This window comes from Odocoileus virginianus, chromosome 17 (assembly GCF_023699985.2).
Source record: "Odocoileus virginianus isolate 20LAN1187 ecotype Illinois chromosome 17, Ovbor_1.2, whole genome shotgun sequence".
NCBI lineage: Eukaryota > Metazoa > Chordata > Mammalia > Artiodactyla > Cervidae > Odocoileus > Odocoileus virginianus.
Window position 1 is genome coordinate 33,829,560 of NC_069690.1, and position 26,000 is coordinate 33,855,559.

At 38.0% G+C, this 26,000-nt stretch overlaps 1 protein-coding gene across 1 annotated transcript in view; it reads right to left on the minus strand.

Annotated features, from left to right (window-relative positions):
• UTP18 (UTP18 small subunit processome component) overlaps positions 1-26,000 on the minus strand; it is a 64,096-nt gene that overhangs the window by 34,031 nt on the left and 4,065 nt on the right. Inside the window, exons 3-9 of the mRNA XM_020914039.2 lie at positions 23,829-23,927; positions 21,123-21,190; positions 14,665-14,753; positions 12,660-12,785; positions 12,396-12,570; positions 764-864; positions 379-469 (exon numbers count right to left, since the gene is read on the minus strand). Coding sequence (XP_020769698.1) covers positions 379-469; positions 764-864; positions 12,396-12,570; positions 12,660-12,785; positions 14,665-14,753; positions 21,123-21,190; positions 23,829-23,927 — 749 coding nt within the window. The remainder of the gene's footprint in view (positions 1-378; positions 470-763; positions 865-12,395; positions 12,571-12,659; positions 12,786-14,664; positions 14,754-21,122; positions 21,191-23,828; positions 23,928-26,000) is intronic.

A 26,000-nucleotide genomic window follows, 5' to 3' on the forward strand; every position in this document is an offset into this window, starting at 1 on the left:
CTGCACACCACAACCTGGCACCCAGGCACCACAACCAGAGAAAGCCAGCACACAGCAGTAAAGACCCGGAACAGAAATAACGAAATACATATTTCAAAACTATTTTAAAAAGAGGGTGGACCCTAAATGCAATACTTTAAAAAAAAAGTCTCAGAATGAATTATCTTTCAAATGTGAATCTTCCTCCCATCTTTTCCCCAAATAGTACACATTTAAGTGGTTAACCTTTCACCATTACTAGTTAGTAAATGAGAAGGCAAACAGCAGTGAAAAATGAATTTTAAAAATAAAAATGATTTTCTTACTAACACAGAAGTCTAAAATCAAACTCAGTTTTGATTAAATTTTATATTTAAACACATCTTGTTGTTAACTTACCTGAAGATGCATATACTTTCTTACTATCTGAAGAGAATGTGGATGCTGCAATCCTCCCATTAATTTTCATACTACCAATTAGCTCTTTTGTCTGAAAAAATAAGAAATATTACTTATCAAATGGTTAGGAGTTGTAAAGAAGAATCACAATGTGTAGAATAAAAATGATCTGGTTCTCTTGTTTTGTAGCACCTACTTAACTTTGTTCTTCCCTATACTTCCAAAAAAAAATTTCTTCCCCTACTGCCCACAACTTCTCTCCAAGCCCCACTGTGTTCTTCTACTTGGGATGCTGATTTAAGGACACCATGAGTTATGGTTCAAGGCTATTCCTACTTGGACTAATTTCTTATCCTAGAAAAAGCAACAGCTAATAATGGTTCACCTTCATAGACAGCAAATGAAAATATCCAGCAACACCATTTATAAGCAGGAAGGACCCATCTGGGGAAACTTCAAAGCTCCTCACTATCTTCTCTTTCAAACCTAAGAAAGGAAATGAATCAATAAGGATTAATAGCATGCAATTACTGGCTGACAACTAAGAGTCTCTTACTTTTTAAGTGCCTTAAATAAAATGTAGGCTCAGACACTGAATAAGTCTGACTCCATGCATCGAGTATAACCCAAATATAAAGTGAAAGTGAAAGTGAAGTCACTCAGTCATGTCCGACTCTTTGTGACCCTATGGATTGTAGCCTACCAGGCTTCTCCATCCATGGGATTTTCCAGGCAAGAATACAATGGTTGCCATAATGCTTAGCAAACTTCTGTTCTTTCTCTTGGTTAACATTCACCATTTTAACTGTAGGCCAGAGACTCAGCACTCCAAATAGTAAACTTATTAATTTTCTAAATGTAAACAGTTAATACCCATAAATAAACTGAAAGAATAAATTATACTTCTTTGTCACAACATTCATCACCAAACGGAAATACACTGCCATTAGACATAGCTAAAACACAGTAACATGTAGAAACTAGTTGCTATCCACCTACTAAACATTCCATTATATATGGAAGTCTATTCTTAACTTTGTGGATCCAAAAAGAAAAAACAAAACCACATGTCAGTAATGTATTTAAGAGTTAAGTAGCTTCTCAAGACTCATGTAACCAAATCACATGAGCTAAATATATAGACCAGAGAGTCAATTTACTTATTTATAATGGTACATGTTTCTTTTTCATGCCTGAAAGGCTCATACTATACAACAGATTCTTTCTGATATTAAATTGCTTAAAGAGTCAACATACTCATTAAAAAGTTTCCTAACAGAAAGGATACATAATTAGTATAACTGGCTACACTTCCAGTGAAGGGAAGCAAATGGCCAGGGTGACAAGAACAGAAGAGAATTTTCACTAGCCATTCATTTGTACATTTTGGATTTTTGCACCACGTGAATGTATTACTTAGTCAAAAAAGTTATTTAAAAAATTTAATGCGTTAAGTTAAAGTATTAACCAGGAAAAAGAAACTAGAAAAATCCAGTGAAGAGTTCCTGTTTCGCCACAGGAAAATGATGGTTAAAGGTCCCACAGATCATCTCTGGGCTATTAACACTCTTTGTCTAGCTGGTTTATAATACTACAAAACTGGGCCTCCCACTCTTAGACCTCCACCAAAAGACTACACCCTAACTTCCTTGACTGGAATCAATCCAGATACCTGTTTCCAATTACTAGCGTTACTTCGGCTAGGGATTACCAATCTTCTTCACAATGATTCTAGACTCTAGTCTTATAAGGGTAATATTCATCCCAAATTTTGGGCAAACATTATACACTGACTACAGAATCAAAAAAGATAGCTCCAAACACAGGGAAAATACCATTATATGAAGAATCAGGAAAGGGAGATTAGGTCTACCACAGTGTGAGGCTACAGCTGGAAACCCCTCCAGACACAATCCAAAGGGCACAGTATCAGGCAATGGGAACACAACAGACAACACAAAGTATTCACCATGGAGCCTACAGCTGGGCCCCACCACAGTCCTGTAGGATCGCAGGCTGCACAGGCATCACAAGTAAACAAACTTCATTCAAACTGTGAGGGACCAGGGTGAACACAAACCAAGGACGGCAACAGTAGAGACAAAGTGCCAGAGGACTCTGATACACAGTCCACAGCTCTCTGCCCACAATGAAAGACCTTACTTTTTTGTTCTAAATAAGCCTGTTGTTTGGGGGTAATTAAGGAGAGGAGGTTGTCTTCAAGAAGGAAATATCAGACATCCAACAAATAAATTGTCTTATCAATTAACTGGAAAAATAAGAAAGACAGTGATATTTTTATCCAAAGCTTATGACAGGGACAGAATGAAGGGACAAAATATGTCATTAAATAGTTAATCCCACTAGGAGACTGTAAGTGAAAAAAATATGGGAGACCCCTGTGAGTTAATGATTACTCCAGAAAGCAGGTCTGCTTAACCACAAAACCAAACAGGCTTGCTTAGCAAAACTATGCAACATAAGCACAGGACATTCCCCAAAACAAAACAACAGTGGCATGAGACCCATATCCTGCCAGTGAGTTCAGTTAATTTAATGATCCATAGGACATGCTCTCTGCACACATATAAAACAACTTGTGGACATAGCTTGACCACACAGGGACAAAAACACTCCCCTGCTCAACCTGGAGGAGCTGATGATGAAAACATGATGTCTGCTCAAAAGACAAGGTCTCCTCTCCCTCCCTACTTTTCCTTTGATTTTATGAAACTGTAGCCCACTAAGTTCTTCTGTTCTGTTCCGTTGCTCAGTTGTGTCCGACTCTTTGTGACCCTATGCCTGCAGCATGCCAAGCTTCCCTGTCCATCACCAACTCCCGGAGCTTGCTCAAACTCATGGCCATTTTGTTGGTGATGCCATCCAACCTTCTTATCCTCTGTCGTCTCCTCCTCCTCCTGCCTTCAATCCTTCCAACATCAGGGTCTTTTGCAATGAGTCAGTTCTTCATATCAGGTGGTCCAAGTACTGGAGTTTCAGCATCAGTTCTTCCAGTGAATAAGTTCTTGGAGCATGGCATTTCTCACCCACCTGCTTATATGCTTCACAAGCGTCCTATTCTAATAAATCACTTAGCTACCACTTTGCTCTCGCTGAATTGTTCTCTGCACTGAGGCATAAAGGACTGTGGTACCGGAGCTCTTCAGAGCCCTCCTGAAATGACATCAATCAGTTTCAGCTGGTGACTGCGGCAGGCCTGTGGCAAGAAAAGAAGGTCTAGGGTCAGGTCCTAGCAGGGCCATGGGATGCCATAGGCCAAGAGTTCCAGGCAGGGCGCTCCTTCGAAGACAGCCTGTTGCAGTTGGGCCGATCAACCCGGAATGCTTTGGAGCTCTGATCCGGTACCTAAGTACAGGCCAGGGGATTGATAACATAAATGTTTAAAGAGAAGGAACTGAAAGAACAATGGTAATCAGCATGGATTGCCATAGAAAGGTGGCAGGAGATGTGGAAGAGATCTTTTTGCTGGTGCAGAAGACAAGGAAAATGGTTTATGAAAAGAACAATTTCACTCTCTGGAGGCTTTGACAAGGTTCGAGTCGTGGCTGCACAGAAACATAAAAAGAATATAAAGGCTATGCTTGTGCACATTCAACAGCTAGCCTGGGATAAAGCCAGCCACTAAATGATGTTACAGGATTTAATAATCTCTTTCACTCTGAGGTTTTCCTTCTAAGCTCTACATCTGTTTCCATTCTATTTCTTTCCTTTTTAACTCCAGAAGACTTTTTACACATTCACTAGAGCAATTCATTCTTCTCTTCTATCTCAGTTTATTTGGCAAGAAACCACCTTAATTCTGAGACTTTTCTTCTAACCCTGATTAAAACTCAAGACTGTTTCTCATAACGCCTCTTATTTACCTTTTGAGATGGCGCACAACTCTGAATTGTGCTTCTCTCTAAATTAATACCCATCACTTTGTCTCTCCTGAATTCTGTGATGAGACATCAAAAATCTGAACTTCATCAAGTCCTAAAACCAAGTGTGTAATAGCAATTAAAAGCACTTGGGTTCAAGTTCCAATATGGGTTTTGGCTAGGCTGCAGTCCCAACTATGTGGATTCAAGTTCTAAACTGGTTTATAAGATTTCAGTTCTAAATTTAAAAAACTAAGCTGTAAATTAAACAATCAGGGCTATGGGAAATCCAAGACAGCTGCCTGACTCTTCCCAGCTCCCTGACAAACCTCATTTTTTTATTTAATGGGTTAAAGCTTTCTTGGTTACAAAGCTAATACCCTCATCAAAAAAAGAAAAGGGGGGGGGGGTAAAAATGTGTTTTTCACTTGAGGTATCCTTTTTCTTTATTGGACAAAACATACAAGCCTATATGATCAGTTAACCAGACTTATTTTACAAATCTATCTTAATTTGGCTATGTTTGGTAAAAGGAAGGGTAATTTTGGGGAAAATTGTATTTTTATAAATATTAAATTTTAGTTTTGCTACTTGAGGCTTAGTCACTCAGTCGTGTCTAAACTCTTTGCGACCCCATGGACAGAGGAGCCTGGAGGGCTGCAGTCCATGGGATTTTCCAGGCAAGAATACTGGAGTGGGTTGCCATGCCCTCCTCCAGATCTTCCCAACCCAGGGATCAAACCCAGGTCTCCTGAATTTACCATATAAGCCACCACGGAAGGGGATTCTGCCTCAGCAAACTCTGAAAATCATCAGGACAGGGAACATATTTACTGTTTAAAACTTACTTTTGAAATAGCCTTGGTTGTTATATTATTGTAAAACTTAACTGAGTTACTAACAAGGTATTCTAAGCTTGTTTCTGAAGCTGATCACTGTAATTTATCTTTGAAAAAAGACCAAATGCTTATAATCAAAGGATATATAGTTTAAAAAAAAATAAACATTTAATGAACTGTGTCCCACTAGATAAAAAACCTCTTATCAGGTAATCTTAAGTACACCATGCCCCCTCCCCTCACCCCCCAAAAACTGAAGGGAATCAACTTTTTTGGTGAGTGGGGAGGTGGGGAGGATTTGAGGTACTTTCCCCCCAATTACTAAAAGTGCCCAACAGAAGATGACTTCTTGAGCCTTAATGTCAGTCTTTCCCTCCCTCCGACCCTTAAAAATGCTGATCCTTTATTTCCAATTTACAGTCAGACCAGTTCACTGGGGACTTTTTCTGTACTATTCCTTTGTGGCAAGTTCTTAGACATTAACACCTGGTTGGGGGACTACTGTAGAAAGGATAACATCTAAAGTTGTTAAGTACACAGCTTAATTAAATTATATGGTGGATTTTTTAACATGTGAAGGAAACTCTTATATAGCTAACTATTGCCTCAGTGAAAGCTACTTTATTCATGGAAATGGCTGCTCCAACAAGGGCTATCTCACAGGCGGGAGCCAAGGCTCCAAGCCCATGCTAACCAGATGGCAACCCAGAAAAGCCGTACAGTACACCAGGCAGGGAACAACACTGTCCCCCGAGGCAGATTTCACAGTGGAATCATCGGGTAAATTTTATTGATAGAGATAGATGGGACCATATGATTAACTGTTTAACAAGTGGTATAAAAAAGTTTACAGAGAACCCTGTTAATTATTAAAAAAAAAAAAAAGGGACAGGATGAAAATACTACAGTTTTTCAAGAGTGATTAATAAAAGCTTTAAAAAAGTACACACACAAAAAAGAAACAAAAATAAAAAAATTAAAAGTACACAAATATGGACTTCTCCTCCCCCAAGGAACAAGCCCTTTTGGCTATGCACTTCATAGCCCAGTCCGCCCCAACCATCAGGCACAAAATTAAAAAAAAAAAAAACTGCTGGTCCTCAGACCATCTATGAGTGATTTACTTCAACTGGCTCATCTGGTTTTCAATAACTGGGATATGGCCAAAACCACTGAAGGGAGCCAAAGAGAAAAAGAAAAGGCTCAGATGACTGCGATGGCTTTGTCTACTCAGGGACCACCGAAGCAGAGGCCAGACTTTCTGGGCCAAACTGGACATGGCAGACACAAGGCCACGGGCACTGGGCACCTAGACAAGATAAGTGTGTCCTGTGTGGACAGAAGAGACACTAGAACAAACAGTGTGGTCCATGTGCCCTTGCAAACAGCCAGGGCATTGGCAGAGTCAAGGCCCCAGATGCCAACAAGTGACGGGGGCCTCTCAGAACCATAGATGTTTTCACAATCCAAAGACTGACAGGGCCCAAGGCTAGAAGTGGCCCTGCCCAGAGATGGCATATATACAATTAACACTGAGCCTCAGGTGGCCACTGAAATGGCAGGCCACTTGATAGAATTTCTCATAAACACTGCTGCACCCTTCTTGGTCTTAACCCAAAGGACTGAAAACCTTATCAACTATAAGAAATATGTCATGGGAATGTCAGGAAAGAGACAGGGGCCCACTTTCCTGGGACCCCTTTTCTGTAACATCAAAAACCAGCTGCTTCTACATTGCCTTCTCTTTATGCCTAATTACCCTATTTCTTTAATAAAAGGGACTTATTAACTAAATTAGGAACCATTCTCTCTCTCGAGGGACAAAAAGTCACCCTCATCACCAAATGATAGTAACAGAAAAAAAGGAACAGATTAAATCTATAACTGAGATAAAAGACTCAAAAGATCCTAAAATATAAAACACTGAGACTCTGGGCCTAATTAAAACAAACAGATTGAGGCCTCAAGTGACCCCCTTCTGGATTTGGAAACCACTGGGGAAAAAAATGATTCAGATCTTTAAAATTATGGTTATAATCTCTTTTAATGACTTTTCTGATGCATACTGTTGTATTTTTTTTAGATTCCTAAACTTTTTTTTAGATTCCTCAATGCTTAACATCTAAGAGAACGAAAAAGATAATGCTAACCAGAGTGACACTGACTTCCAGTTCTCCAAATAGAAAAGCGACAACATTTATTTGTGTAGAATATAGATTAATATACTATAAACAGAAATCTATTACATTTAAATTATTAATGACATCATTCCAGATGCTTCTATTCTTATTTTTTCTGTACTTGATAAAATATTCTCAGAGAAATGTATGTGTCACTATGATTATTTTTTTCTTTTCCCTTATATTTGTCCTGATTTTTGCTTTATGTATCCATGTTTCTTTGTTACTAGGTGTCTGGTGGTTTATGATGTCTATCTTCTTTGTGAATTATACGTTTTATCATTACAAATATTCACCTGTTTCATTTAAAAATAAATTTTAAAAAAGGGACAGTCAGTCAGGTGTTTATTCCTTCTCCTGACAGGCCTATGCCCATTCTCAGCTGAAAGTAGCTACTGACTGAAAGAACTTCACCCCTTACCCCCATTTTAAGAATAAAAGGGTAAACACCTGGAGGGGGGAATGATAAGGACAAAATGAAGGGACAAGATAGGTGATTAAACAGTTAATCCCACTAGGGATTAGAAATAGAAAATAGAAAAATATGGGAGACCTCTGTAAGTTAATTATTATTCAAGAAAGGTCTGCTTAACCACAAAACCAAACAGGCTTGCTTAGCAACAAAAGCACAGGACATGCTCCCAAACAATAAACCAATTGTGGCATGAGACACATATCTTGCCCAGTGAGCTAAGTTAATGATCCCTAGGATATGTTCTCTACACACATGAAAAACAAATTTGTGGACCTAGCTTGATCACACAGGGACAAGAAAACTCTTGTGCCCAATCTGGAGGAGTTGATGACGAAAACATGACATCTATTCAAGAAAGGAAAAGAAATCTTCCCCCCTTCTCACTTCTCCTTTGATTATGAAACTGCAGCCCAATCCTCAGAGCACGGCATCTCCCACCCGGCCGCCTGGCGGCCTCACAGGTGTGCCGTTCTAATAGATGGCTTCTTACCTACCACTGCACTCTTGGTGAGTTCCTCTTTGCACTGAGCCATAAAGGACTATGGTACCAGTGGTCTTCAGAGCCTCCATGAAATGACACCAATCGGTTTCATTTACACTGTGTAATGCCAGTTATGTGTACACAGCATTTTGCTTTTAATGTCACACAAAATATAGTAATAATAAATACCAATATCAATATTACAACTGTTTTACAAAAGCTGGAGTTTTCAAAATAGAAGCCAGATAAAATTCATAATATGGCCCTGAGAAAAAAAGATATATATCTTAATAATGTCAGATTATAAATGTTGCTACTGCTTAGAGAATGAGTTTTCAGGTCAACTGCTGAGCAATTGATAAGAAAAAGAATGTCCAAGTTAATCAGAACACAGCCAAATTCCACAGCATGGGAAGTGGTCTGATTGTGATCAAACAGATCATATGCTGTTCTTAACAGTGGCAGTAGTTATCAATGAGCATTCACAAAGTGGCAGGTGTTGAGTTCAGCTCATTTCAGTTCAGTTGCTCAGTCATGTCCAACTCTCTGTGACCCCATGGCCTGCAGCATGCCAGGCTTCCCTGTCCATCACTAACTTCCAGAACTTGCTCAAACTCATGTCCACTGAGTTGGTGATGCCATCCAATCAACCTCATCCTGTGTTGTCTGCTTCTCTTCCTGCCTTTAATCTTTTGCAGCATCAGTCTTTTCCAATGAATTAGTTCTTCGCATCAGGTGGCTGAAGTATTGGAGTTTCAGCTTCAGCATCAGTCCTTCCAATGAATATTCAGGACTGATTTTCTTGAGCATTGACTGGCTTGATTTCCTTGCAGTCCAAGGGACTTTCAAGAGTCCTCTAACACCACAGTTCAAAACCACCAATTTCTTGGCATTCATCTTCTTTTACAGTCCAACTCTCACATCCATACATTGACGACTAGGAAAACCATAGCTTTGACTAGATAGACCTTTGTTGGCAAAGTAAAGCCTCTGCTTTGTAATATGCTATCTAGGTTGGTCACAGCTTTTCTTCCAAGGAGCAAGCATCTTTTAATTTCATGGCTGTAGTCACTATCTGCAGCGATTTTGGAGCCCCCAAAATAAAGCCTATAACTGTTTCCATTGTTTCCCCATCTATTTGCCATGAAGTGATGGGACCAGATGCCATGATCTTAGTTTTCTGAATGTTGAGTTTTAAGCCAGCTTTCTCACTCTCCTCTTTCACTTTCATCAAGAGGCTCTTTAGTTCTTCTTCACTTTCTGCCTTAAGGATGGTGTCATCTGCATATCTGAGGTTATTGATATTTCTCCCGGCAATCTGGATTCCAGCTTGTGCTTCTTCCAGTCCGGCATTTCACATCATGTACTCTGCATGTAAGTTAAATAAACAGGGTGACAACATGCAGCTTTGATGTACTCCTTTTCCAATTTGGAACCAATCAGTTGTTCCATGTCTGGCTCTAGCTGTTGCTTCTTGACCCGCATACAGACTTCTCAGGAGGCAGGTAAGGGGGTCTAGTATTCCCATCTCTTTAAGAATTTTCCAGTTTGTTGTGATCCACATACTCAAAGGCTTTGGCATAGTCAATAAAGTAGATGTTTTTCTGGAATCCTCTTGCTTTTATTATGATCCAACAGATGTGGTCAAGTTGATCTGATTCCTCTGCCTTTTCTAAATCCAGCGTGTACATCTGGAAGTTCTCGGTTCATGTACTGCTTAAGCCTCACTTGGACCATTTTGAGCATTACCTTGCTAGCATGTGATATGAGTGCAATTGTGGGGTAGTGCAAACATTCTTTGGCATTGCCGTTCTTTGGGACTGGAATGAAACTGACCTTTTCCAGTCCTGTGGCCACTGCTGAATTTTCCAAATTTGCTGGCATACTGAGTACAGCACTTTAACAGCATCATCTTTTAGGATTTGAAATAGCTCAACCGGAATTCCATCACCTCCACTAGCTTTGTTTGTAGTGTTGCTTCCTAAGGCCCACTTGACTTTGCATTCCAGGATATCTGGCTCTAGGGGGGGTGATCACACCATTGTGGTTGTCTGAGTCATTAAGTTCTTTTTTGTATAGTTCTTCCGTGTATATTTGCCACCTCTTCTTAGTATCTTCTGCTTCTGTTAGGTCCATACCGTTTCAAGGTGCTCAGTTACAAGCTTCTAAAAAATTCTTTAATGTTTTAGAATCCTTGGGTTTACAGAAAGAAAACTGAGGCTCAGCAATGACCACATCAAAATGCCTATAAATTAAAATGGCTGCCTGGCAAACTAATTCCCAAACAGTTAAAACCTTTACCGAGAATAAGACAGCTCTCTTAAGAACTGTCCATCTAAGTAATGCAACAGAAACTGCACCTGGAGTTTGAACTAGTAATCTGTGGTTCTCAACCTTTGTACGTGCCAGTCTAGTGAAATGTATGATACTCTTCTATAACTAATGATTGTTTAAAATTTTCATAACTGAAGGAAATGCTAAATTTCAGTTAGAGTTTAGTGAAAAGAAAGATGTAATGCTTTCCTATCCAATTTCACAGACTACTGAATTTTTAGAGTCCAAGGACCCCACTTGACAAGCTCTGACAGGTTAGTGGAAGGAACCATCAATGTGGAATTCTTCAGAACGCATCAATTCTGAATTCTTCATTTTTCAGGCTTGCATTTACAACAATCAAGAGCTCACATACACAAAAGGCTTGCATATACTAACTTGTCAGCAATTTTCACCCTTTTTCTACTGTCTTTAACTAATTTCTTGAGTTATTAAGTTTTATAATGATGAGATTAAGAGTTATATTCAATAACATACCACAAAAAGAAATACATTTGATTTACCATTACTGTTATTATTATTATGAAGTTATGCTTATTGAGAGAAGAGAAGAAAATATGTTAAAAGCCAAAGATAAATATCATGTCTTAAAAGAAGCCAGTGATCAGATACATACTCTTGCATACCAGCAGATCCACAGTACACATCACCAGCTACTAGGTCTCAGTCACCACTGGTTTGCTTCTCACAAGAGGATACAAGGCAAAAGGACGTGAGCACATTGCTTTCGATTAGTGGAATGATATTTAAAAATAACAACTACTATATGTTGTTTTCTATTTCAATATGCAGACACAGTTTAAGGTTTTTCAACTCAAAGGGAAGTCCACAGACCAGCAGCATCTGAGAACTTGTTAGAAATGCAGAAATCAGAGCCTGCATTTTAATATAATCCCCAGGTGATTTATATGCACGTTAATGTTTGGGAAGCACTGATTTAAAGCATAAATAGATAAATTAAGAACCCCCTTGGAAAGGATCACTGAAAGTGTCAGTAACACATAAAAGAGAAACTTGGAAACACTGAAAATACAAACATAAGTGTTTCTAAAGTTGGCATTAGTTACTTTTAAACACTAGCAGAAAAAAGGTTCTACAGAGCAACCCGTCCTTTATAGCCCCACATATGTGCAACTTAACAGAAAGATAGCCAGAATCTGCAGCATATTTCAGGTGCACCTTCCAAGATTTATAATGTTAACCCAACCAATTTCATCACAAGGTCTTTGGTTCCCAAAGGATTCATGAAGGTGTCACTGTATTTTTGTGGTAATGGGGGTAGGAGAATGCCGAAGAATAGATAAGGCAGAGGAAAGACAAATTTTTCTCTGATGATACATCTTCTAAGTGGTTCATTTTTCAAAGTACAACTTCCAAAAGCAGTGCTTTATTTCCTTTAAATGTAAATCAAAATTGTATTAAAACAAGCACCAGAAGAACTGGAGGGTATCCAAATTTCAGAACAAAGAGGTGAAATAATTTGTCCAAAGAAGTAGAACCCAGGTGTTCTAGCTCCCAGGCTCATATTCTTACTGCTGCAACAACTGCTAATTTTATAGCCAAATATGTGCAACTGCCTTTCTAGTCTAAGGGAATACAGATTTGCAAACTATGATTTTTTTCCCCACATGTGCTTTATTTCCCCCAATAAAGTCAGCTCACTTTTTTCATTCAAACACATTATCTCAACAACACGTTCTCCACACACTAAAACCAAAGAAACTCTATTTTTAAGAATTTTATCATAAGAAAAAGAAAAGTTGTAAATACTGTTCAACAAACTCAGCTGTGGGCTGCGGGTGTCAATATATTCAATAGAAACCTTACCTCTTACTTGATGCACAGGAATTAGCTTTCCAGCCAACATATCATAGACATAAAGAACCTTGCTGTGAGTGCTCGTGGCTAAAACCTCTTCTCCATTAGCACTAAAACAAGCCTTAAAGATTGGAAACTTTTCCAAATAGATGCTCTGAATTTTAGGATTTGTTTTTCCATCAACCTATGAGGAATTATAAAATATTCCTTTTGATTATCTCCAAAGACATGTATCCTGATTATAAACACTTTTCACTACAAGTCTCCACATACCTGGAACAGGGATACAGCATTATCTAGTCCAGCGACCATCACAACCTGTGCACGAGGATGGAACTGCACAGATGAGATCCGAGCAGTAGTAGGACGTTCAGCATTAGCATGTTGGCAGTTCTTCATCTGTGGAAAAATAAAGTTGAAATTTTATCAATTCAAATGGGTTAACATTATTTTCCTTAAAGCATGAAGAAAAGACATTATAGTTTACAATGCAAAAGAAACTGCACTGGAATGAAAACCAGAAGACCACAGCTCTGTGACCAACTAGTATGCTAGTAGAGTGTTTTACTATTCAAGAATCCATTTTTACAATCTTTCAAAGAAGGAGATTAAATCGTTAAGGCTTAGAACTCAAGTACACAATCATTTCCCTAAGATAAATCCATTTGAGTTAAGAGATTTTTACTTCCATGGAAATTTTACTTAAAACTCCTACTCTGGCATCGCTGTAGTCATGGTACAAAATAAGAGGCAATGAGTGGTCATTCCCAAAGTTCTATGGTTGGCATGTCCACTTGGGCAAACTCCAGGATAGTGACGGATAGGAAAACCCAGTGTGCTGCAGTTCGTGGGGTCACAAAGTCAGATATGACTTAGCAACTGAACAATAATGGTTGGTATGGACTGGTAATGTTTTTCTCTCAGGATATATGGTTGTTAAAGTAATGATGATCTCATGTGTCATTTGGACTATTTTCACGCTTTTGTTTTTACAGGCTTTTCCCTCTGCATTAAAAATGAGATTATATAAAACATCATAGTATCATATGATGACTACATTTTCAATAGAGGTGAATTCACTCTATGAGGAGTGAATTTAGCTCACTCTATGAGGAGCTAAATGAATTATCTTCCGAGTAAGGATAGACAGAATCACTCTAATCATTTACCATGATAACATCCCCTTTTCTCATATAATTCACATGCTACCATTTTATAATGGAGAAAATTATATCAGAGAGAATAGTTCATTTGACAGATATCTGAAGTAAGTGCTGGGTAGGCACTTGGTTACAACAATGAACAAGTGGTAATGAACAGGGTGTATAGGAACAGGAGTAAATTAGAAGGTAACTAGAGTAAGCTACTTTTTAAAAAAAAGATTTAAAAAATATTTATTTGGCTGTATCAAGTCTTAGTTGCAGCATATGGGGAATCTTTATTGCAACATGCAGTAGTTTTTGATGCAGCAGTCTCTCTAGTTTCAATGGATGGGTGTGGTTGCTCTGTGGTTCATGGGATCTTAGTTCCCTGACAAGGATCAAACCCAAGTCCTCCACATTGGAAGGCAGATTCTTAACCGCTGGACCACTGGGGAAGTCTCGAGTAAGCCACTTTAGCAGGCAAAGCGGAAAGACATTTCTAGGGCATTATGTGAGCAGAAAGGTAAGAATGAGTTTGCCACTGGCTGTGCTTAAAAAACAGACAGAAGACTGAGCAAGAACAAAGGTTCAGAGGCAAGAAAGGACTCAGCATGTGCGAGAAACAGAAACAAGGTCTGCGTGGCCTAAATAAGGAATAAGAGAAAAAGGGATGAGATGAAGTTGAAGACATAAGCATTAAGTCAGATCCCAGAAGAGGGTAGTATAGACTATGATAAGAAAGCTTACAAAGAGCAATGAAAAGTGATAGGACATGACACTTTATTTTTAAAAGACGCTTCAGGCTACTGTAGGAAGAATGGTTGAGGAAGAAGTGGAAGTGGAGAGTCTAGCAATGAAACTGTTGCCATGCAGCACAAACCAGGCTGCTGTGAATAGAAAGGATGAGAAATGCAAAAGGAGGAATCAAGCAAGGATCATAGAAGGTTCCTGGGAAGGTAATTTAATGTTATCATTTTTGCAAAAGGAAAAAAAAAACTTTACACAAGTATTTATCAAGGCAAAAAGATAGGGAGCACATTTAATCCCAGAAATAACAGAAAGCCATAGGTCTGAAAGTGAAAGTATATTGGATTTGAGGTAATTAGCTGGTTTGGTCCAATTTTACTGATTCTCACCTTTAAGATTCCTTTAGGAAGAGATGTAGATGTGGATATGAAATTCCCAGTCCTTTGCAACAAATCATCTTCATCCTCTTCACTTTCATCTAAGTCAAACAAACCCGTAAGTTTATCTTCAGAATCAATGAGATAGCCATCACCTACCCCAAACACCTGTATTTCAAACTTCAACTCCCCTCCCATTCTCCCAACCTCAATCATTTTATTTAAGCTATAACTGGTAAAAGTAAAACAGGAAAATAAATTTGAAAGAGAGGAAATGACAAATCCATCAATGTATATGTTTAAAAGTCTGACTCTGGAATGGCACACATTCACTACAGTTGACTAAAACAACATTAAGCAAAGATAAATTGAGTCAACATTTAAAAAGAGAAACTCATAATTGTGGCAAAACTGGCAACAGGATGAACAGCAGATCTAGCTTAATAATTCACAAGAAAAAGAACTAGAACTTTTAGTTGACTGGAAGATCACTGGTAGCAAACTGTGTTTCAGAACTTTAAAGAGGTAACAGGCCTGCTTTTCCTCTGGAGATGACTGATGATTCTAGTAAAGAAAGCTGAAAAGCTAAGCAGAGTGTTTAAGGTTAAGGGGGCAAAACCTAGCACCTGAAGCCCTCTAGGGTGCCTAAGGGATCTGGTAAACTACCAGGCTCTGAAATTGTTGCCACAAAAGGTAACACATAAAATTAAAGGTGAAATAAAAAGAATCATAAGAAAATCTCCCAGGAACTGAAACCCAGCTTTAAAACCTCATACTGTCTCATTAGAATAAAATATTTTAGGATTAGTAAAAATCCTAGTACCCCTTGCCCAGCCACTTACCCAAAAACAACTATACAAATTCTCTAGAGAAATATATCATTGTCCTAGACCTCTAATCAACACTACTTTTCTTTAATTGGAGTATAACTGCTTTACCATACTGTGTTAGTTTCTGCCATAAAACATCAAGCAGCTGTATACATTCCCCCTTTCAGAGTCTCCCTCCCATCCCACCCCCATACCATCTCTCCAGGTCATTACCGAGCGCCAAGCTGAGCTCCTTGTATTACAGAGAAGGTTCCCACTAGCTAGCTATTTTACACGTGTTAAGTCACTCAGCTCTGTCCGACTCTTTGTGACCCCATGGACTGTAGCGCACCAGGCTTCTCTGTCCATGGAATTCTCCAGCCAAGAATACTGGAGTGAGTAGCTACTCCCTTCTCCAGGGGATCTTCCAGACCCAGGGATCAAATCTGTGTCTCCTCCATTGCAGGCAGATTCTTTACCACCTGAGCCACCAGGGAAGCCCCATTTCACACACAGTAATGTACACAAGTCAATGCTGCTCTCTCAACTCATCCCATCGTCCCTCCCCTACATGTCCAAAGTCTGTTCTCCACATCTGTGTCTTCTATTCCTGCCCTGCAAATAGGTGCAGTACCATTTTTCTATTTGATACTATTTTTCAGGTACAATGCCCACCACTCAATGAAACAGAACCAGGTCAATAATGACAAGGTGAATATAATCTGACTGAAAACCTAAGGAAAAACAAACAATCCTCACAGGAGATCTAGATAATGTAGTTATCAGACAAAAAGATTTAAATATTGTGTTTAAAACTTATAGAAAGAGAGATCAGGTCTGTGGTTTCCAGAGATTGGTGAGAGGAAATTGGATGAAGTCAGGCAAAAAGGTACAAGTTTTCAGTTATAAGATCAGTAAGTACTAGGGATATAATGTTCAACATGATAAATATAACTCTGCTATATGTTATATATCAAAGTTGTTAAGATATAAATCCTAAGACATCTCATCACAAAGAAAAATATTTCTTTTCTATAACTTTTTATCTATATGAGATGATGGATGCTCACATACACTAAACTTATTTTGGTGATCATTTCATGATATATGTAAGTCAAATCATTACACTGTACACCTTAAACTTATGCAGTGTTGTGTGTTAATTATCTCAATAAGACTGGAAGGAAAAGAAAAATTAAAAAATTAACTTCACTTTTAACATTTAAAAGACATATTCGACATATTTGAAAGACAAGACTCAGAAGTAAGCCAGAAAACTAGATGACTAAAAAAAAAGAACCAGGCACTTCTCTGGCAGTTAAGACTTTGCCTTCCAATGCAGGGGGTAAGGGTTTGATCCTTGGTTAGGGGGCAAAGATCCTACATGCCTCTAGGCCAAAAAACCAAAACACAAAACAGAAGAAATACTGTAACAAACTCAATAAAGACTTAAAAAACAAAACAAAATCTCAGACTATCATAAAAAAAAACACAAAAAAACAAATGGAAATTCTAGAACTGAAAAATACAGTAATAAAAATTTAACACCCCAGTGGATGGTTTTAACAGGTATCAAAATTACATGAAGAGAGAATTAGTGGTCTAGAAAAAGGATCAGAAAAAATTATCCAGACTAAAGCACAGAACACAAAAAGAAAATACAGAAAAGAATAGTCTACAGCCAAACCACCCTGAATGCATCCAATCATCAGAAGAGAATACACAGAGAATGTTTGTTTTAAAAAAATTTTAACATAAATGTAATTGGTATCCCAGAAAGAAAGGAACAAAAACAATTTGAAGAGATAACAGGCAAGAATTTCCAAAACTTAGAAAAGACATCTAGCCAGATTCAAGAGCACTTGTGAAGATCAAGAATACAAAACAATCTAAAAAGACTGGGGGGAGGGGTAGATAAATTGACAAAACAGCAACAAAAAACAACTACAATATTAATGAATTATTACTGATTACTGCAAGCGTATCAGTTTAGCTCAGTCATGTCCAGCTCTTTGCGAACCCATGGACTGCAGCACGCCAGGCTTCCCTGTCCATCACCAACTCCCAGAGCTTGCTCAAATTCATGTCCATCGAGTCAGTGATGCCATCCAACCATCTCATCCTCTGACGTCCCCTTCTCCTCCTGCCTTCAATCTTTCCCAGCATTAGGGTCTTTTCCAATGAGTCAGTTCTTCGCATCAGGTGGCCAAAGTATTGGAGCTTCAGCATCAGTCTTTCCAATGAATATTCAGGACTGATTTCCTTTAGGATGGACTGGTTGGATCTCCTGCAACAGACTTGGACGGGTTGCAGTCCAAGGAACTCTCAAGAGTCTTCTCCAACACCACAGATCAAAACCATCAATTACTTCAGCGCTCAGCTTTCTTTATCAGTCCAACTCTCACATCCATACATGACTGGAAAAACCATAGCTTTGACTAGACAGACCTCTGTCAGCAAAGTAATATCTCTGCTTTTTAACATGATGTCTAGGATCTTGTCTGGAGAATCCTAGGGACGGCGGAGCCTGGTGGGCTGCCGTCTATGGGGTCGCACAGAGTCGGACACGACTGAAGCGACTTAGCAGCAGCAGGTTTGTCATAGCTATTCTTCCAAGGAGCAAGGATCTTTTAATTTTATGGCTGCAGTCACCATATGCAGTGGTTTTGGAGCTCCAAAAAATAAAGCCTGTCACTGTCTCCGTTGTTTCCCCATCTATTTGCCATGAAGTGATGGGACCAGATGCCATGATCTTAGTTTTCTGAATGTTGAGTTTTAAGACAGCTTTTCCACTCTCCTCTTTCACTTTCATTAAGAGGCTCTTTAGTTCTTCACTTTCTGCCATTAGGGTGGTATCCTCTGCACATCTGAGGTTATTGATATTTCTCCTAGCAATCTTGATTCCAGCTTGTGCTTCATCCAGTCCATGAAGTACTCTGCATATACATTAAATAAGCAAGATGACAATATACAGCCTTGATGTACTCCTTTCCCAATTTGGAACCAGCCTGTTGTTCCATATCTGGTTCTAACTGCAGCTTTTTGATCTGCGTACAGATTTCACAGGAGGCAGGTAAGGTGGTCTGATATTTCCATCTGTTTAAGAATTTTCCACAGTTTGCTGTGACCCACATAGTCAAAGACTTTAGTGCAGTCGATGAAGCAGATGTTTTTCTGGAATTCTCTTGCTTTTTCTATGATCCAACGGATCCTAACAGCATTACAATTATGTTTGGGGGGGGGGGGGGGGTGGCATTTCTCTTTTAATCTAGAAACTTCCCTGGCAGTCCAGGAGTTACGATTCCACACATTCACTGCAGGGTGCACAGGTCTGATCAGGGAATTTTACGTAACAGTGAGCTAACCCACTCCAGTGTTCTTGCCTGGACAATCCCAGGGATGGAGCAGCCTGGTAGGCTGCTGTCTATGGGGTCACACAGAGTTGGACATGACTGAAGTGACTTAGCAGCAGCAGAGCCAAAAAAGTAATTCAGAAAAAACAAACAATAACCTTAAAAAAACAATAATCTAGTATTTATAGATAAAATAACAAATGGTGGGACTTCTCTGGTGGTCTAGTAGTTAAGAATCTGCCTTAAGGGGACAGAGTTTAGTGGTTAAGAATCTCAAGGGACATGAGTTCTATCCTTGGTCTGCAAAGACCCCACATGCCAGGGAGCAACTAAACCCATGTGATGAACTACTGAGCCCACACCGCAACTAGTGAAGCCCACACACTCTAGGGTCTGCACACCGTAATGAAGACTAGCCCCCACTCAGTGCAACTAGAGAAAAGCCCACATGCAGCAATGAAGACCTAGCACAGCCAAAAATTAACTAATTAATTTTTTAAAATAACTGTGAGATTAAAACTGTAAAGCCAGGTTATTATAGTCACCACTCTGCCAATAAGTGTACTTTGGACAAATCACTTCTATCTTTTTGAACCTTACTCCTGTCATCTGTACAATAAAGGTATTACACTTCAATATCCCAGATAGTAACAGACTAGCTAACTGTTGACCTATTTCCCTTTTCTCCTTGGCACAAAGACAAACTCTATTTCCTGGTATTCCATGCAGTTAAGTGTGGCCTCATGACTGAGTTCTGGCAAAAAAAACATGTGGGTGAAAGTATCATGTACCACTTCCAGGACAGGTTTTATTAACCTCCCTTGGTGACCTTCTCTCACTTCTCCTATAAGTCAATTGGTAGTCGTCAATAGCTTTGGCAACTTTGGAAGACCCAGAATGAAGATGGCAGAATCTCTAAGAATTTGGGCCCCTGAAGTAGAACATGACCTCACCACCCTAATTGTACACACAGAGAAAAAAATTCTTCCTGATTAAACCACTGGGATCTGGGAGATTTTCTGCTTCAGTGCTAGCATAAAACCTTATCTATAATTACATGGATCTAAAATAGAGCATTCTATGAATGCAGTATTCTAAAATGGATAATAAAATTATATTTCATCCAGGAAGATAAACTGGTGACCAAAGTTTGTAATTATGTCATGTAAAAAAAAGTGATGACGAGATGATTAACATACCAAAAAAAAAAAACTTGGAAAAATATTTCTCAAATAACAGAACACTTTCATATGAAAGAGGTAAGATCATATCTCTTCAAAACGTAGGACTAGAGTAGGAAGATTAAATTTCAAAATAGTAAAAAATTACAACAATTAGTTCTTAAAGAGGAAAAGATAAGAAACAGCCAAATAAAGAGCACAACATTATTTGAAATATTTAAGCAGAGGCTAAGTTATCATCTAGCAGCTGTTGTGGAAATGCTTCTTGCAGTGGATAAAGCCAGGTTACATCACTAAGAGTCCCTCAACCTCTAAATGTATCTAGTTGGAAACCAGAAGGTAAGTTTCTACTTATTAACTGATTGAGTTTTCTATCAGAACTATATAAAACTGGTTCCTTGTAAGGGCTCCCTATACTTGAATACCAGGACTGACATGGGTTGGGAGAAGGGAGGGAGAGGTGATAACAATAATCAAATAGAAATTCATCAGATATCAAAGATGCTAAAAAAGGAGCTTCTGTATTACAATGAAAGGATATACTGCAGAATCCCTCAAGGATTTCAAAGGTCAATTCCAAGTCTAAAATTTGTAACTCCAAAAACTCATATCAGGTCTTGGCCAAATCATAACATCTAAACTCAAAGATCTTAACAGTAGAAAACAGGCTTGGTACAAGTTAAACTTAAAATCCGGAGTTGAAAAATAGGTTTTGAGAAAGTGTGTAATCATCTAAGCCTGACCTGACAGGTGCTCCTTAGCAAAACATTCCATCTCCTAGTGGAGAGCTAGATCAGTTGCTCATGTCTTTGAAAGGGGCTCTGAATCAAGAAATAACACTACTGCTTATTTTTTTTTACTTAATCCTATGCTATAATGTAACATAGTTCTGTTGAGGAAAAACATAATAAAATTCATCCATTATTGCCTTTACAAGTAAAGAATATGCTATTAAGTCTTAGATTATTGTAAAAGAGTTTCCCTCAGAGAAATGGTAGACTTCAAAACCAGGTATTTTAAAAAAAAATACATTTCAAATATTAATGAGTCTCATGAGAAACCTCAAATAAAAACAGAACAAGAATAGGAATCTATTTACCAATTTAAACAAAGGTGTCAACACTCACCATCTGAAGGTGTTTTCCACTTATTGGCCTCTGCCCAGGCAGGTACTCCCCCCATAGCATGCTGAAATCTAAGCAAAAACATAAAATTTTGCAGGGACCACTGTATTTATACTTTGGTACATTCAAAGAATATAGGTCAGAAGACAAATAGAATCTCTTCCAAAGAAGTTCTTATCTTGAAGGACAGAAGGGCTAGTCACACAGGATATTCCCAACCTGCCTAAATTGATAATCATCTAAACTAGTCCTGGATACAGGACATCTGGATACATACTTTTTGTTACTAATTAAATTTGCTGTCGCCTTATTTGCACATATAAACATGCCAGATTTGGTGATTAAGTAAAGAAATAGAAGTCTCTCTGTGGTTATAAATCAATGCTATCGTACACAGAGCACACAAGAGAATGCTAGAACACGTCTAAAGGAAAATGATCAGATTGGTAAAATAAACACAACTTCATTGTCTATCCTTTGACTAAAGTGGGAGCACTTCGCCCTGGGAAAATAAGCTCCAGGAGAAGCATGCTAGTTATATTCTGGTATGTAGAAGGCTGCAAAAGTCATTCTAATTGTTTAAAACAGAATCATAGAAAGTCCACCAAACTAAGCCCACTGGACAAAATGTATGAAACTATTTCAAAAGTTGGACAAAAGGCAACATAGGACTATGATCCCTAAGAGAAGAGAAATAACAAGGGGAGCCATACCATTACTGGGATTTTCCCCTCAAGGCATTTTTATTAAGACCCCGACACAGAGACAAGGGGAAAAAGATCAGACTTGAAAGAAGCTGAGACAACAGGAATTTGAGGGGCAATCAACTATAGAAGAAGAAGAGAAAGAGCTCCAGAAATTTGCACAGGGGATCCACAGACACTTCTGAATACTAAGCTACATACTCATAGAATAAAATTCCATGAGGTCAAGCAAGGAACTACTTAGAGGGATCTAAGTTGCACAGAACCAAAGTTCAGACATTTGAGTTCAACTGGTCAGAGGAAGGGTCCTTATTGAACACTCAGGGCATTCAGCAGAGATCCCAGGAAGGTCACATCTTAATAGGGCTAAACCAGTCTAGAATAAATGCTACTCTAATAGAAGAAATCTCTAAAAACAAGTCTTGAAAAGATCAAAGTGATTTCCATGTCATTTAACTGCCTGCCAAGACAAAGTTAAACACACATTAAAAACAAAAAACAAAATCCAGGCACTGAACAACATTCACATTGCCCAGAATACAATCAAAATTATTAGATTTACAAAGAAGCAGAAAAATATGAACCATAACCAGAAAAAAAAGCAGTCAACAGAAACAGAAATGAAAGACCTGACAGAATTAGCACTCAAGGGCTTGAAAGTAACTAATACACATAAAAAGAAATGAAACTGTGCCATTTGCAGAAATGTGGATGAGTCTAGAGACTGTCACAAAGTGAAGTGTGTGTCAGAAAGAGAAAAACAAATACCATGTCATATTGCTTATATGTGGAATCTAGAAAAATGATACAGATGAACTTATCAGCAAAGCAGACAGAGACACAGATATAGAGAACAAGAGTATGGTATGGATGGGGGCAGGGGGGGAGGATGAACTGGGATCAACTGGGATTGACATATATACACTATGTACAAAACAGATAACTAATGAGAACCTAATGCAGAGCACAGGACAGTCTACTCGGTGCTCTGTGGTACCTAAATGGGAAGGAAATCCAGAAAAGAGGGGACAGATGTATATATATATAGCTGATTCACTTTGCTATACAGCAGAAACACAACATTGTAGAGCAACTATACTCCAATAAAAATTAATAAAAAATAAAACAGCTAATACAAATATATTCAAGTATTTAAAGGATGTATGAACACAATAAAAGGAAAAATAGCAACTAAACAGAACAAAACAGAAGGTCTAGTTGAAAAGATCTTCTCAAGCTGGAAAATATCTGACTTAACAAATTCACTAAATGGGTTTAACAGACTGAAAAAACTACATACTGTATTATTGTATTTATATGACATTCTGGAAAAAGCAAATCTATAAAGACAAAAAATGGATCAATGCTTGTCAGGGGTCAATGGAGTTAGAAGATGAAGAGAGAATGCTGACTATCACGGGGTATAAAAAGAACTTTCTGAGTGAAAGCAATGTTCTCTTTCTTGATTCCATGTATTAACTGTCATGGGCTTACAGGACTGGACCTGCTAAATAGAATGATACTTTACAGAATGATACTTTAAAAGGGTGAATTTCAATATATGTAAATTATACTTCAATAAATCTACTGTCAAAATATAGTGATAATGTAATAAATCTCTAGGAATATAAAAAAATGTTCAGTACAAAAAAATAAAAATACCTTACAATACTTTTAAAGGTACCTAAGTTTGAATTAATAAAATGTTTCAGTATAAAATCATTACTTTAAAATATGTATTTCCCAGTTCTGTTCAACTGAAAGAGCCAGAAGTTGTGGGAAAGAGATGACTTACCACATACCAACCAGCAAGTGAACGACACCGTTGAGCACACTTGGACAGTGGGACTCTAAGTTTTTTGTACTTGTGTTCTCTCTACGCTCCCTCATAATAGAGTGTAATCATTTTCCAAGGACAATTCTTTTATGATTCAAAATGGAAATCTGACTACCCAAGAAGCTGTTACAGCCAAAGGTTGAACAAGTCAAAATAAAATACACTTACTCTTCTTTAAGTCTCTTTTGAAGCTCATCTTTTGAAAGTTGATTTTCATTGGCATTTTTCATCATATCTTTCCGAAAACGATTGTTCATCATGTCAACCCTACAAAAAAAAAGTAGAACAGTATGCTTTAGATAACTTAAAGGATTAACATTAACAGTTGTTGCCGTTAGTATTTGGAGCAAACACAGGCCAAGATTTATAAGATGTGGAACATCTCAAATAAACATTCTTCCTAAAAGGAAATCTCTAATATTTCAGGTCACCTAATTCACCCTCTGGTGAGCTATTTCAAATTCATGACTTCTCTAGACACAGCTTACAGCCATTCACCAAAATTAATTCCAGGTAAATCAGAGTTAAATACAAAAAACCCAAACCTTAAAATACTATGAAGGAAAAATATAGGTAAATATTTTTCTCTCTGATGCAGAACTTTTTACTATTAAAATCAGCAAAAAGAAAAAAAAAAGATTTCACTACATATATACTTGAATATTCTGTGCCAAACAATATTAAAACAAACTTAAAAGCAAACAAAAAGCGAAAAGATGAGCTTCTCTGGTGGCTCACTGGTAAGCAATCTACCTGCAGGAGACTCAGGTTGGATCCCTGATCTGGGAAGATCCCACGTGCTGTGGGGCACCACAACTATTGAGCCTGAGCTCTAGAGCCTGGGAACTGCAACTACTGAGACCATGAGCCACAGCTACAGAAGCCCACATGCCCTAGAGAAGCCACCACAATGAGAAGTTCGCACACTGCAGTAGAGAATAGCCCTCACTCTCCACAACTAGAGAAAAGCCCAAGCAAATCAAAGACAGGGCACAGCCAAAAATAAATAAATAAAATTATATAGTTTTAAAAGCTAGAAGATAATGTGCAATAAATTTGACATTAAAAGGTTTGAAATTCTCAATTAGGTAAGGACCTAATATACTAAAATCATTAATAAACAGTCTCATCCTGCCATATGCAACAAGATGGATGAACATTATGTGAAATAAAACAGACATGGAAGAAAAATACTGCATGATCTCACTTATGTGTGGACTCTGAAGAGTAGAACAGACAGAAGCAGAGTGGAATGACAATTACCAGGGGTGAGAAGGTAGACGAAATAGGGAGATGTTGGTCAAAGAGTACAAAGCTGCAGTTATGTAGGATAGGGAGCTAATGCAAGGCATGACTAGAGTTAGTAACACTATCACACACTGGAATTTGCAAAGTGAGGAGACTTCAAGTGCTCTCACTACAAATAAAAATGGTAACTCTTTGAAGAAATGGAAATGCAATTAATTCACATGACTGCAGTAATAACTTCATTATGCATACATATAGCAAATTATGTTGTCCACCTTAAACACATACAACTTTTATTTGAAAAGTATACAAAATGAAAGTGTTTAGTAGACAAACAAGCAAAGACATAAGAGAGACTACTTTTAAGAAATACCAATGACTAACAAAAACTGAATTTCTCAACAAAAATTAAGTGGGTATTTCCCACCCATTAAACTGACAAGGTCTGAAAACAGAGGAAATTAAGGCTTTTAAAAAGGAGTAAAACAGATACTTTTCAATTGAAAAGTAAACTGGTAGAACTTCAGAGTCAGCCTGGTAGTAATTGTCAACAACCTTACAAATGTCTACTCTTTGATGATTCTACCTCTGAAAGACTGGAGCCACATCCTCTGCTTCCTTTTCAAACCTACCCTTTCCTCACTGCATCCTCATCCTCACCCCCAACTCCATCATCACTGCACTCCTTCAAGGGGGCAGCAATGGAAAATCTGGCATCCAGTTCTAAAAACATGTGGTGGCAGGGTTCAATAGAGAAGCTCCTTGGCCCCAGTGATGTTGCATATTTATCTGTCTGTAGTTTCAACTTCTGGCCTTAGATTTCATAAATTCATTTTCTAATTAAAAAAAAAAAGAATCTTCCTTAAATAATTTTAAAAGAAAAAGGTTTATGCATAAACATGCCCATCTCAACATCAATTTATTTAAAAAAATAACTTACCCAACAACAGCTATGTAATTATGGTTAAATCACATAATGGATTATAATATATCCATTTTAAAGTGTTTATAAAGTTTTTTTTTTTTTAATTAGGGAGAAATGCTTATAAGACAGTACATTCTCCCTATGCGTGCATGCTTGCTAAGTTGTTT